Source organism: Mizuhopecten yessoensis, unplaced genomic scaffold (assembly GCF_002113885.1).
Source record: "Mizuhopecten yessoensis strain PY_sf001 unplaced genomic scaffold, ASM211388v2 scaffold11031, whole genome shotgun sequence".
Classification (NCBI taxonomy): Eukaryota; Metazoa; Mollusca; class Bivalvia; order Pectinida; family Pectinidae; genus Mizuhopecten; species Mizuhopecten yessoensis.
Genome location: NW_018408844.1, coordinates 236077 through 251964, shown reverse-complemented (window position 1 = coordinate 251964; position 15888 = coordinate 236077). Strand labels below are relative to the sequence as shown.

At 38.0% G+C, this 15888-nt stretch overlaps 1 protein-coding gene across 10 annotated transcripts in view; it reads right to left on the bottom strand.

Annotated features, from left to right (window-relative positions):
• Positions 1 to 15888, bottom strand: part of LOC110464761 (vacuolar protein sorting-associated protein 13A-like) — a 188059-nt gene that overhangs the window by 80687 nt on the left and 91484 nt on the right. For 9 of the 10 annotated variants that reach the window (XM_021520142.1, XM_021520132.1, XM_021520137.1 and 6 more), the window contains 7 exons: positions 13578 to 13747; positions 11255 to 11370; positions 10175 to 10303; positions 9090 to 9217; positions 7352 to 7468; positions 6724 to 6876; positions 5707 to 5865 (listed from right to left, as the gene is read on the bottom strand). In XM_021520142.1, coding sequence (XP_021375817.1) covers positions 5707 to 5865; positions 6724 to 6876; positions 7352 to 7468; positions 9090 to 9217; positions 10175 to 10303; positions 11255 to 11370; positions 13578 to 13747 — 972 coding nt within the window. Of the gene's footprint in view, positions 1 to 3007; positions 3023 to 5706; positions 5866 to 6723; positions 6877 to 7351; positions 7469 to 9089; positions 9218 to 10174; positions 10304 to 11254; positions 11371 to 13577; positions 13748 to 15888 lie in introns of all 10 variants that reach the window. The other variant, XM_021520133.1, reaches the window with a different exon arrangement.

Here is a 15888-nt window from a genome sequence, read left to right as displayed (position 1 = left end):
AACAGTAATCTACAAGTGTTAATTACTGTGTAAACTAGACTGTGTATGCTTAACAATAATCTACAAGTGTTCATTACTGTGTAAACTAGACTGTGTATGGTTGGTAAACAGTAATCTACAAGTGTTCAGTTTTGTGTAAACTAGACAGTGTATGGTTAACAATAATCTACAAGTGTTCATTACTGTGTAAACTAGACTGTGTATTGTAAACAGTAATCTACAAGTGTTAATTACTGTGTAAACTAGACTGTGTATTGTAAACAGTAATCTACAAGTGTTAATTACTGTGTAAACTAGACTGTGTATGGCTAACAGTAATCTACAAGTGTTCAGTGCTGTGTAAACTAGACTGTGTATGGCTAACAGTAATCTACAAGTGTTCATTACTGTGTAAACTAGACTGTGTATTGTAAACAGTAATCTACAAGTGTTAATTACTGTGTAAACTAGACTGTGTATGCTTAACAATAATCTACAAGTGTTCAGTACTGTGTAAACTAGACTGTGTATGGTAAACAGTAATCTACAAGTGTTCATTACTGTGTAAACTAGACTGTGTATGGTTAACAGTAATCTACAAGTGTTCATTACTGTGTAAACTAGACTGTGTATGGTTGACAGTAATCTACAAGTGTTCAGTACTGTGTAAACTGGACTGTGTATGGTTAACAGTAATCTAAAAGTGTTCAGTATTGTGTAAACTAGACTGGGTATGGTTAACAGTAATCTACAAGTGTTCGGTACTGTGTAAACTAGACTGTGTATGGTTAACAGTAATCTACAAGTGTTCAGTATTGTTTAAACTAGACTGTGTATGGTAAACAGTAATCTACAAGTGTTCAGTATTGTGTAAACTAGACTGTGTATGGTTAACAGTAATCTACAAGTGTTCAGTACTGTGTAAACTAGACTGTGTATGGTTAACAGTAATCTACAAGTGTTCAGTATTGTGTAAACTAGACTGTGTATGGTTAACAGTAATCTACAAGTGTTCAGTATTGTGTAAACTAGACTGTGTATGGTTAACAGTAATCTACAAGTGTTCAGTATTGTGTAAACTAGACTGTGTATGGTTAACAGTAATCTACAAGTGTTCAGTACTGTGTAAACTAGACTGTGTATGGTTAACAGTAATCTACAAGTGTTCAGTATTGTGTAAACTAGACTGTGTATGGTTAACAGTAATCTACAAGTGTTAAGTATTATGTAAACTAGACTGTGTATGGTTAACAGTAATCTACAAGTGTTCAGTACTGTGTAAACTAGACTGTGTATGGGTAACAGTAATCAGACTTTGTTCATGGTAACAGTAATCAGACCTTGTTCATGGTAACAGTAATCAGACCTTGTTCATGGTAACAGTAATCAGACCTTGTTCATGGTAACAGTAATCAGACCTTGTTCATGGTAACAGTAATCAGACCTTGTTCATGGTAACAGTAATCAGACCTTGTTCATGGTAACAGTAATCAGACCTTGTTCATGGTAACAGTAATCAGACCTTGTTCATGGTAACAGTAATCAGACCTTGTTCATGGTAACAGTAATCAGACCTTGTTCATGGTAACAGTAATCAGACCTTGTTCATGGTAACAGTAATCAGACCTTGTTCATGGTAACAGTAATCAGACCTTGTTCATGGTAACAGTAATCAGACCTTGTTCATGGTAACAGTAATCAGACCTTGTTCATGGTAACAGTAATCAGAACTTGTTCATGGTAACAGTAATCAGACTTTGTTCATGGTAACAGTAATCAGACCTTGTTCATGGTAACAGTAATCAGACTTTGTTCATGGTAACAGTACTATGTACTTGTCCTCCGTTCTCTGTTGTATGGAACCTCCTTACATCTCTCATCATCTGGGCCCAAATGTTCCAAATTTTATCAGCTTGATGATAATTTATCATCTATTATTATACTGGTATTCAAAGCATTGAAATTTAAAACTAAAAGTGCAAGTTCCTGGTTCAAAATAAAAAAGAAAGAATCACAGGAATATTTGTAAATATTCTGATATTTCTAAAAATAGCTGTTTGAGATATAATTTTAACTCCTGGTTATGACAATCACAGTTTGAACAACTGGGTCCTGAAATGCTATTTTAGAAATAGAAATCAGAAACAGCTTTAAGGCTATATGCTACCTTATTTTTATATACTGTAGTGTATCTCCTTTCAAAAGAATTATCAATTAAGAAATCCTAATGTGAAATATGAAATGATCTGTTCATTAGTGATATATCTGAAAGCTGAACAAACACAGCTTGATGGTAATGTTATTGTACTTATAAGGGAGATAACTCTTCAACATGTCCTGGTTTACATACTTTGAGGAGCAGTACTAGTAGCATACATCCTTAAGCATCAATTCCTTTTTCTATTTTTTTTATAACTAAACATCTGCAGCAAAGAGGTTTCATTATGATTTTAAAGGTTCTTTCTTTCAGAATGGATCTTCCTCTCTATATAACATATCATGGTTGTGTTTTGAATGTCAACATTTTCTCCAGGATTTTAATTTTCTAAAACATCTATATTACGATAAAAATTTGTCACTGACATGTGTCTCCAATCCTGTTATATTTGAATGTGTAGTGGATTGTTTAACTGTCTCACATACAAATTATCTTCAGCAATGATGTTTAAGCATCAAACATGACAATTAGAATCTGTAACAAAATAATGAACAGGAAAGCAGGAGTGACCTACTTTATAGGTCAATGGCGTGAGCTGTAACTATGGAAATAAAAGTTGTAGACATGGGGACAGTGGTGGAAGTCATAGAAACAATGGTGGTAGTCATGGTAACAATAACAATGGTGGTACACAAGGAAACACAAGTGACTGCTGTGAATAAGGAATTGCTCTGAGTGTCAAAACAACCTACTGCACTTTAAGGTAACCATAGCAACTGTATTAGTTGCTGTGGTTAACAGACAACCTAGCAACCACCTGTCTATCTTAATAAGCACAAAGGTTGCTGGGCGAATAACAGATCTACCTACTTCCAATCCTTCTTCCTGAAGAAATAGGTTACTTTACCAAAACTTCTACTCCACAAAATCATATTAAAGTTTAAAATGCACGTAAATAAAGTAAATAAATGTCTATTGTGATATACATTTTATCCAATTAACTGTCTGGTATATAAATTATAACACATATTGTCCTCTTTTTTTTTAATATTCTACCCTTGACATTTTTTTCCATCTATTATTATTGTACATTAAAAGCAAAAATTATGACATAAAATAAAATAAGTGGTAATATTCAATTATTTGAAATAAAAGAATTACAATTGCAACAAAATCTCAGTTACAACTATAGAACGGCTTGTATATCAACCAAATACACACTCAGGGTGTTAAATAGTCCGTGGTCCTTCATTTACAGCCAGGCATATAATACCATAGACTACTCAATACACACTCAGGGTGTTAAATAGTCCGTGGTCCTTCATTTACAGCCAGGCATATAATACCATAGACTACTTAATACACACTCAGGGTGTTAAATAGTCCGTGGTCCTTCATTTACAGCCAGGCATATAATACCATAGACTACTTAATACACACTCAGGGTGTTAAATAGTCCGTGGTCCTTCATTTACAGCCAGGCATATAATACCATAGACTACTTAATACACACTCAGGGTGTTAAATAGTCCGTGGTCCTTCATTTACAGCCAGGCATATAATACCATAGACTACTTAATACACACTCAGGGTGTTAAATAGTCCGTGGTCCTTCATTTACAGCCAGGCATATAATACCATAGACTACTTAATACACACTCAGGGTGTTAAATAGTCCGTGGTCCTTCATTTACAGCCAGGCATATAATACCATAGACTACTTAATACACACTCAGGGTGTTAAATAGTCCGTGGTCCTTCATTTACAGCCAGGCATATAATACCATAGACTACTTAATACACACTCAGGGTGTTAAATAGTCCGTGGTCCTTCATTTACAGCCAGGCATATAATACCATAGACTACTTAATACACACTCAGGGTGTTAAATAGTCCGTGGTCCTTCATTTACAGCCAGGCATATAATACCATAGACTACTTAATACACACTCAGGGTGTTAAATAGTCCGTGGTCCTTCATTTACAGCCAGGCATATAATACCATAGACTACTTAATACACACTCAGGGTGTTAAATAGTCCGTGGTCCTTCATTTACAGCCAGGCATATAATACCATAGACTACTTAATACACACTCAGGGTGTTAAATAGTCCGTGGTCCTTCATTTACAGCCAGGCATATAATACCATAGACTACTTAATACACACTCAGGGTGTTAAATAGTCCGTGGTCCTTCATTTACAGCCAGGCATATAATACCATAGACTACTTAATACACACTCAGGGTGTTAAATAGTCCGTGGTCCTTCATTTACAGCCAGGCATATAATACCATAGACTACTTAATACACACTCAGGGTGTTAAATAGTCCGTGGTCCTTCATTTACAGCCAGGCATATAATACCATAGACTACTTAATACACACTCAGGGTGTTAAATAGTCCGTGGTCCTTCATTTACAGCCAGGCATATAATACCATAGACTACTTAATACACACTCAGGGTGTTAAATAGTCCGTGGTCCTTCATTTACAGCCAGGCATATAATACCATAGACTACTTAATACACACTCAGGGTGTTAAATAGTCCGTGGTCCTTCATTTACAGCCAGGCATATAATACCATAGACTACTTAATACACACTCAGGGTGTTAAATAGTCCGTGGTCCTTCATTTACAGCCAGGCATATAATACCATAGACTACTTAATACACACTCAGGGTGTTAAATAGTCCGTGGTCCTTCATTTACAGCCAGGCATATAATACCATAGACTACTTAATACACACTCAGGGTGTTAAATAGTCCGTGGTCCTTCATTTACAGCCAGGCATATAATACCATAGACTACTTAATACACACTCAGGGTGTTAAATAGTCCGTGGTCCTTCATTTACAGCCAGGCATATAATACCATAGACTACTTAATACACACTCAGGGTGTTAAATAGTCCGTGGTCCTTCATTTACAGCCAGGCATATAATACCATAGACTACTTAATACACACTCAGGGTGTTAAATAGTCCGTGGTCCTTCATTTACAGCCAGGCATATAATACCATAGACTACTTAATACACACTCAGGGTGTTAAATAGTCCGTGGTCCTTCATTTACAGCCAGGCATATAATACCATAGACTACTTAATACACACTCAGGGTGTTAAATAGTCCGTGGTCCTTCATTTACAGCCAGGCATATAATACCATAGACTACTTAATACACACTCAGGGTGTTAAATAGTCCGTGGTCCTTCATTTACAGCCAGGCATATAATACCATAGACTACTTAATACACACTCAGGGTGTTAAATAGTCCGTGGTCCTTCATTTACAGCCAGGCATATAATACCATAGACTACTTAATACACACTCAGGGTGTTAAATAGTCCGTGGTCCTTCATTTACAGCCAGGCATATAATACCATAGACTACTTAATACACACTCAGGGTGTTAAATAGTCCGTGGTCCTTCATTTACAGCCAGACATATAATACCATAGACTACTTAATACACACTCAGGGTGTTAAATAGTCCTTCATTTACAGCCAGACATATAATACCATAGACTACTTTCTGATGAAAACAAGGTGAGGAGTTTACCTGTTCCTCCCTCTTGTCTTCGTCTTCCATGGTGACGAGATCTGTAACTGTCGAATCGGGTTCATCTGTTGTCAGGTACCAGAAGTCCTTACCCTCCAGCTTCTTAGTTTCCCAGAGGTCGGTCGGTACTTTGTAGGTGTTGGCTTTCTCAGCCTCTCCCTGAACGGTTTAAACAGTTGTTTAGAATCACTATGTTAATTAGTCATGTTTCATATCAGTTTCATTCATCAGTACCAGGACTCTTCAGTTTAAAGAACTCTGCATGTTTAAATTTTGTAGAAGGAAAATCAATAAACAGACATTAATAAACTGTGCCTAGACACTTGCCGCAAGGGGGGTTATAGGTCTCAGCCCCTGGTGGTAAGTGTACATGTCTCAGCCCCTGGTGGTAAGTGTACATGTCTCAGCCCCTGGTGCTACGTGTACATGTCTCAGCCCCTGGTGCTAAGTGTACATGTCTCAGCCCCTGGTCCTAGGTGTACATGTCTCACCCCCTGGTGCTAAGTGTACATGTCTCACCCCCTTAGTGTAAATGTACAGATTATAAGATGCAGGGGAGTCCTACACCCTTGGGCATGAAAGAGTATTTTTCTCTCATTCCAGCCACTAGACTAAGCTCAGAAACCACCAAAATGCGGTTGGACTGGCCACCATTTTGAAAATATCAATTTTCCTCCTGAAAATTTTAGACAAAAACTAATTAGCCAGCCAGATTTAGTGTATCCACATAAAATTAATCTCATCTTTCAGATGTGTACGGTAAATATATTGTAAAAGGTTTTAATTTCATCACATTGCCTTTTTCGCATTGTGGCATCAGAGAGTTCCAAATCTGTGACGTCACCTCATTGTTGAGCCATTGTGACGTCACGTCACGTGAAATGCGGTGTAGGATAGAAATTTCCTACACCCCTTTCTTCCCATTGACAGCTCGATCTTACACACAGGGAAATGATAGAAAATATTTTCTTGTCAGCCATTGTACATGTCACGCCCCCTGGTGGTAGATGTACTTACAGACTTGGCAGAGAGTGTGGCCACCACTTCGGAGATGGTTCGTATGGTTGCCGGGGAGATGTTAAGGATCAGGTCTGACGTAGATAAGTCCATGTGGGCACCTTTACCAAAAGGGGCTTGGCTGTAGAATGAGATCTCACACGGATGCAAGATCTGGAACAAACAGTATAATTTATATCATTCATTAGTCTGTGTAACAGTACATACTAATGTTTAAGGTAGTGCCTCAAATAAGAATCTACATTGAACAACACGTGATTAATATAATACTGAAATATATATTTTTCAGACCTTGGGTTTGCATTATTGATTCTTGATGTAAACTTGAAAATCTCTGTTGGACAAAAATGCCCCCTACCCCTAAAGTTGGTAAGCTGAATAGAATGAAACTGTTGACAAAATAGCAATGGTTGAAATATGGATAGCAACAGTGACCTCAGCATTGACCTTGAGGCCCTGAGATACTCACTATTCTGAAAGTTGTATAAATTTTGATGAAAATTTGTCAAGACATGGGTAACACTATTGCCCCCCACCCCACCCCATTTTTATGGAGGGGTGGGGGTTGGGGGAAGTGGCATAAAACTTATATAACAAACTTTTAACTGTATTTATCCTGTGATGTTACCTGGGCCCCGATGTTTTGGCGTTGGTTGAATATACACGACGTAATCTGAAGGTCTTGGAGGATGGCCGACATTTCTTGCCGCTGGGTTGACATCCGCATCTTGAAGGACAGTTGAGTCTGAAACCAAATATTACTTCACTCTTATTAAAATGACAAAATGACAGAGAGGTTTCAGATAAGTTTAAGCATCACTTAACATTGCTAATTGACTGTATTTTTTTAAGCCCAGTTGCTTGCAACAATGTTCAGGGATTCACAGAAGGAAAACTTAGAGAATACATTTAAAAGTAAAAGGTTTCAACTCATCATAAATGTGACGAATACACATTTTAACCCTTAGATTTACAATTAACCCAACAATGATATGTTATCTTTCTGGGAGGTTTCTTTTGTTGAAAATACATGTTAAACATTGTCGATCTGTTTGGTACTGAGGAAACATAGTTATGTATTCCACTATTATCATTATCATCAGGCTACACAATCAAGTTTATTGGAAATTTCCACCAAAGTTTTTATCTGACATCACAACTTGATTGGTCCCCAATATGAAAACATTCACAGGTAATAATCTTTATTAGGCTTTCTAAACAAATAATTTCAGTTTGAATCAAAGAGGAATCTAAGAAATAAAATATGTAAAATATACGAAGAATGTTGGAGTCTTATTTAAAACACAATGATTTGCCAGGAGACACAAGCAGAATTTGTTGTTGTAAGCATGCCGTCTTAATATTTTGTATCAGAAATACTTTTCAACCTTTATATCTAAAGTACACAACCATTTATAACAAAGCTCACACACTTACAACCATTGATAACAAAGCTCACACACTAACAACCATTTATAACAAAGCTCACACACTAACAACTATTTATAACAAAGCTCACACACTAACAACCATTTATAACAAAGCTCACACACTAACAACCATTTATAAGAAAGCTCACACACTTACATTCATTTATAACAAAGCTCACACACTAACAACCATTTATAACAAAGCTCACACACTAACAACCATTTATCACAAAGCTTACACACTTACATCCATTTATAACAAAGCTCACACACTAACGACCATTTATAACAAAGCTCACACACTAACAACCATTTATAACAAAGTTACACACTAACAACCATTTATAACAAAGCTCACACACTAACATCCATTTATAACAAAGCTCACACACTAACAACCATTTATAACAAAGCTCACACACTAACAACCATTTACAACAAAGCTCATACACTAACAACCATTTACAACAAAGTTCACACACTAACAACTATTTATAACAAAGCTCACACACTAACAACTATTTATAACACAGCTCACACACTAACACCCATTTATAACAAAGATCACACATTAACAACCATTTACAAGAAAGCTCACACACTAACATCCATTTATAACAAAGCTCTCACACTAACAACCATCTATAACAAAGCTCACGCACTAACAACCATTTACACCAAAGCTAACACCCTTACATCCATTTATAACAAAGGTCACACCCTTACATCCATTTATAACAAAGGTCACACCCTTACATCCATTTATAACAAAGCTCTCACACTAACAACCATATACAACAAAGCTCACTCACTAACAACCATTTCCAACAAAGCTCATACACTAACAACCATTTATAACAAAGCTCACACACTAACAACCATTTACAACAAAGCTAACACACTTACATCCATTTATAACAAAGGTCACACACTTACATCCATTTTGAGAGCAGTACTACTAGGTTTTGATTGGTCCTCTATCAGAATGATCTCGGGTTTCTCCATGGTAACGGTAATCCTCATCTCTGCCACTGGAGGCTGCTGTACTTGTTTAGATGGTGTGGCTATAAATAGATTAAAAGGGTCACAATGACCTCCTTCACAAGAGGCATAACAGGTTTCTATTGATCACCGAGATGTTTTAGCAAATGTGACAAAATGTTCTTGTATAAAGCAACATTGTGGATAAGTTCCTATAAATGAGCCAGACCCCATAGCATAATTCATGTGTATTTAAATCTTTATCCGCATCATTTTTTATATGATGTTATAGGATTGGGATATACATTTTTTTCAATTTATGACCCAGGGACTTATGATGTTATAGGATTGGGATAAATTTTGTTTTCAATTTATGACTCAGGGACTAAGTCCCTATGGGCGGGGCAGACCCCATGAATATTCCCGATAGCATATTTGTGCTTGCACTTTACAGGAACAGCATTTTTTTTATCTGGTTATAGGGTGGTAACTCAATCAGTTTCAATGTTGTGACCCAGAAAATAAGTCCTTAGGGGCAGACCTTATATAGAGTCAATTTTGAAATCATGATTGTGAATGTCTCTCATGTTAAGCAATGGTGTACATGTACATGGTTATAGGGTGGGAATCTCAACACTTTCAAGGTATGGCCCAAGGGAAAACCTCAAGGAGTGGGGCCAGACCTCAGGGCCAATGCTGAAAGCTAATGTGGATTTATCTCTTTATACTCAGCAATATATATTGTTATATGTATTGGATCTCAAGACATTTGTTGTACAATTTTGAATAACCACCATCTGAAGAAATTGCAGACAGACAACTAGACGCCACAGTACGGCATAAGCTTACTTTTTTTTGAATCCATTAACATCTTCATTTCAAATTTCATATACCATTATAGTCGATGACTGAATTTCTTTTAATGACTAAATTTACATGGTAACATTTTTTTTTAAATTTAAAAGTAGAAATGAACTTGATTATGTTAGTATCATAAATACAAGTGTAGCCATGCTGACATCCTTAACCCACTTTTTTACCTTTTGGTTTATCCTCCTTGGCTGCCACTGCTGGCTTATTTTTCGCCTCTGGCATTTGGAAGAAGGTCGCTAACGCCATCAGGAAGTCCACGCACACACATATATACAGACTGCTTACCTTCACCGCGACTACAACAGAACACAACACAATTACAGAACATGGAAATCACAAACAGCAGTTCCAAACATAAGAGCACGACTCATACATCAGCAGTCATAATAACATACGTACTGAGTTGTTGTAACCTGTACTTATGATACTTCTGTGAGATACTGGTGGATAGTTGTAGAACTAACATCCTCTGTACTGGTGGATAGTTTTAGAACTAACATTCTCTGTACTGGTGGATAGTTTTAGAACTAACATTCTCTGTACTGGTGGATAGTTTTAGAACTAACATCTTCTGTACAGGTGGATAGTTTTAGAACTAACATCCTCTGTACTGGTGGATAATTTTAGAACTAACATCCTCTGTACTGGTGGATATTTTTAGAATTAACATCTTCCGTACAGGTGGATAGTTTTAGAACTAACATTCTCTGTACAGGTGGATAGTTTTAGAACTAACATTCTCTGTACTGGTGGATAGTTTTAGAACTTACATTCTCTGTACTGGTGGATACTTTTAGAACTAACATCCTCAGTACAGGTGGATATCTTTAGAAATAACATCCTCAGTACAGGTGGATATCTTTAGAACTAACATCCTCTGTACAGGTGGATATCTTTAGAACTAACATCCTCAGTACAGGTGGATATCTTTAGAACTAACATCCTCAGTACAGGTGGATAGTTTTAGAACTAATTAAAATTCAGACTAATATGGATTAAATGTGTTAACACTGGAACAGAAGTAACATGACTCGAACACCGGCCTTATTTAGATCTACTGTAAGGGTTGTATACGTTCGCGATGTTTTAATTCTAACAATTTTCATGGTAATCTCTTGAAAAAAATTCATCTCATTATATGAGTAGCAATAATCTTTACCAAGCACAAAATATACCATTTTCGCAAATCTCGAAATATGAGGAACAATGAAATGATTTTCACAGAACCGTGGTATAGTCACACTTACTGTCCTTGTCTTGGTTACTCTCCTGTGTAAAACTGACGTCAATCATGTTGGCTCCCTGGCCACCACCTGTACCTATTGTGTTCTCTGACAGTTTAACAGCATTTCTCTCTATCATCCTGAAATCAGACATGGCCAAAATCATAATTAGACATTTAACACAAATACCAAAACATCCAGTGTGACTGTTTTTATGATGCCACAAATTGTAAAATTTGTGGAAGACTTAGCATTTTGGTAACAAGAGGTCTACAGGGCCTGTATCCCTCACTTGTTGCCTTTTTTACTCTTACTAGACACAAAGTTTATATATTTCCACTGACTTGCGACCCTGATGGACATTTCAGATTTCTTATCAACTCATAGAATTCAATCAACACTTCAGGCCACAAGATGAGCACTTGTATTTGTTTGTCAAAATCAGTCGGATGAAAATTGAAAAACTGAAAATATCTCAGCAAACAGAGGCCATGGTTATCATCTAGTCATGAGATGACCATTTGCACTAATTTCTGCACACATCTGGATATCAGAACTGGTAAAATGGTTTTGCCCTTTTTTCCCCATTGGGGAGACCGCAATCTACATTTATACATCTTTCAATTCATTCGGCCAATAGACGCTTCATACCAAATTAGGTCAAAATTTCCTTGCTTGTACTTATGAAGCAACTTTTTAAAGATTAACACCAATTGGATGTTTTGGATCCCACCCCATGTCTCAACAATTTTTTGTTTATAAATCACAATATTCCCTTGGTCACCCTTTATTTATATAATACCGATGTCATTTGGTTTCAGGAACATTTCATGCAAATTAAGATCAGAATCCCTCAATGCCATTTAAGGTAGATGCTACCACTGACATCAGTTAAGGTAGATGCTACCACTGACATCAGTTAAGGTAGAGGCTACCACTGACATCAGTTAAGGTAGAGGCTACCACTGACATCAGTTAAGGTAGAGGCTACCACTGACATCAGTTAAGGTAGAGGCTACCACTGACATCAGTTAAGGTAGAGGCTACCACTGACATCAGTTAAGGTAGAGGCTACCACTGACATCAGTTAAGGTAGAGGCTACCACTGACATCAGTTAAGGTAGAGGCTACCACTGACATCAGTTAAGGTAGAGGCTACCACTGACATCAGTTAAGGTAGAGGCTACCACTGACATCAGTTAAGGTAGAGGCTACCACTGACATCAGTTAAGGTAGAGGCTACCACTGACATCAGTTAAGGTAGAGGCTACCACTGACATCAGTTAAGGTAGAGGCTACCACTGACATCAGTTAAGGTAGAGGCTACCACTGACATCAGTTAAGGTAGAGGCTACCACTGACATCAGTTAAGGTAGAGGCTACCACTGACATCAGTTAAGGTAGAGGCTACCACTGACATCAGTTAAGGTAGAGGCTACCACTGACATCAGTTAAGGTAGAGGCTACCACTGACATCAGTTAAGGTAGAGGCTACCACTGACATCAGTTAAGGTAGAGGCTACCACTGACATCAGTTAAGGTAGAGGCTACCACTGACATCAGTTAAGGTAGAGGCTACCACTGACATCAGTTAAGGTAGAGGCTACCACTGACATCAGTTAAGGTAGAGGCTACCACTGACATCAGTTAAGGTAGAGGCTACCACTGACATCAGTTAAGGTAGAGGCTACCACTGACATCAGTTAAGGTAGAGGCTACCACTGACATCAGTTAAGGTAGAGGCTACCACTGACATCAGTTAAGGTAGAGGCTACCACTGACATCAGTTAAGGTAGAGGCTACCACTGACATCAGTTAAGGTAGAGGCTACCACTGACATCAGTTAAGGTAGAGGCTACCACTGACATCAGTTAAGGTAGAGGCTACCACTGACATCAGTTAAGGTAGAGGCTACCACTGACATCAGTTAAGGTAGAGGCTACCACTGACATCAGTTAAGGTAGAGGCTACCACTGACATCAGTTAAGGTAGAGGCTACCACTGACATCAGTTAAGGTAGAGGCTACCACTGACATCAGTTAAGGTAGAGGCTACCACTGACATCAGTTAAGGTAGAGGCTACCACTGACATCAGTTAAGGTAGAGGCTACCACTGACATCAGTTAAGGTAGAGGCTACCACTGACATCAGTTAAAATAGAGGCTACCACTGACATCAGTTAAGGTAGAGGCTACCACTGACATCAGTTAAAATCGAGAAGATTTCCACTCAGTGTTTTTTTAATTATAGTAATCTCCCTTCTATATGTAGCTACCCAAAATGAGGTTTCTGGCCTAGAGTGACTTCCCATGTCAAGTGTTTCATGGAAAGAAAAGGCCCACTGTACCTTGTGACTCCGTTCTGTTTCTCTGGTCTGGCATCATCTACTATTGTGTCCTTGAGAATGACCTTGGTAACTATGGCACCATCCAGCATGACCTTGCCTTCAACAGCTATGACCTTGAGTTCAACCTTACCCAGGCATTTGACCGGATCTCTGCTACTGGTACCAGAATCCTGAAAAAGAATGATAGAATTGCAACCATTCCTTTATTTCTGCCAACATCGAAAGATATATATATATATTCAAAGATTAACTTTTTTCAATTTAAGTCTAAGGGTTGTACTCTTGATGTACATATTTTCTCTACACTGTTGGATTTTCTCATTAATCAAAGTTCCAATACAAGCCACCTTTCAGTTGGTAGGGATTGACCAGAGTAAGAGAATCCTGTATATCTGTGATCTCTGAGTGTATGACCAGATTAACAGAATCCTGTATATCTGTGATCTCTGAGTGTGTGACCAGAATAAGAGAATCCTGTATATCTGTGATCTCTGAGTGTATGACCAGAGTAAGGGAATCCTGTATATCTGTGATCTCTGAGTGTATGACCAGAGTTAGAGAATCCTGTATATCTGTGATCTCTGAGTGTATGACCAGATTAACAGAATCCTGTATATCTGTGATCTCTGAGTGTGTGACCAGAATAAGGGAATCCTGTATATCTGTGATCTCTGAGTGCATGACCAGAGTAAGGGAATCCTGTATATCTGTGATCTCTGAGCGTATGACCAGAGTTAGAGAATCCTGTATATCTGTGATCTCTGAGTGTATGACTAGAGTAAGGGAATCCTGTATATCTGTGATCTCTGAGCGTATGACCAGAGTTAGAGAATCCTGTATATCTGTGATCTCTGAGTGTATGACCAGAGTAAGGGAATCCTGTATATCTGTGCTCTCTGAGTGTATGACCAGGGTATGGGAATACTGTATATCTGTGATCTCTGAGTGTGTGACCAGAGTAAGAGAATCCTGTATATCTGTGATCTCTGAGTGAATGACCAGAGTAAGAGAATCCTGTATATCTGTGATCTCTGAGTGTATGACCAGAGTAAGAGAATCCTGTATATCTGTGATCTCTGAGTGTATGACCAGAGTAAGAGAATCCTGTATATCTGTGTTATCTGAGTGCATGACCAGAGTAAAGGAATCCTGTATATCTGTGATCTCTGAGTGTATGACCAGAGTAAGAGAATCTGTATATCTGCGATCTCTGAGTGTATGACCAGAGTAAGGAAATCCTGTATATCTGTGACCTCTGAGTGTATGACCAGAGTAAGAGAATCCTGTATATATGTGATCTCTGAGTGTATGACCAGAGTAAGAGAATCCTGTATATCTGTGATATCTGAGTGAATGACCAGAGTTAGAGAATCCTGTATATCTGTGATCTCTGAGTGTGTGACCAGAGTAAGAGAATCCTGTATATCTGTGATCTCTGAGTGTATGACCAGAATAAGGGATTCCTGTATATCTGTGATCTCTGAGTGTATGACCAGAGTAAGAGAATTCTGTATATCTGTGATCTCAGAGTGTATGACCAGAGTAAGGGAATCCTGTATATCTGTGATCTCTGAGTGGGGGAGCAGAGTAAGAGAATCCTGTATATCTGTGATCTCTGAGTGTATGACCAGAGTAAGGGAATCCTGTATATCTGTGATCTATGAGTGTATGACCAGAGTAAGAGAATCTGTATATCTGTGATCTCTGAGTGTATGACCAGAGTAAGGGAATCCTGTATATCTGTGATCACTGAGTGTATGACCAGAGTAAGGGAATCCTGTATATCTTTGATCTCTAAGTGTATGACCAGAGTTAGAGAATCCTGTATATCTGTGATCTCTGAGTTTATGACCAGAGTAAGAGAATCCTGTATATTTGTGATCTCTGGGTGTATGACCAGAGTAAGAGAATCCTGTATAACTGTGATCTCTGAGTGTATGACCAGAGTAAGACAATCCTGTATATCTGTGATCTCTGAGTGTGCGACCAGAGTAAGGCAATCCTGTATATCTGTGATCTCTGAGTGTCTGACTAGAGTAAGGGAATCCTGTATATCTTTGATCTCTAAGTGTGTGACCAGAGTTAGAGAATCCTGTATATCTGTGATCTCTGAGTTTATGACCAGAGTAAGAGAATCCTGTATATCTGTGATCTCTGAGTGTATGACCAGAGTAAGAGAATCCTGTATATCTGTGATCTCTGGGTGTATGACCAGAGTAAGAGAATCCTGTATACCTGTGATCTCTGAGTGTATGACCAGAGTAAGGGAATCCTGTATATCTGTGATCTCTGAGTGTATGACCAGAGTAAG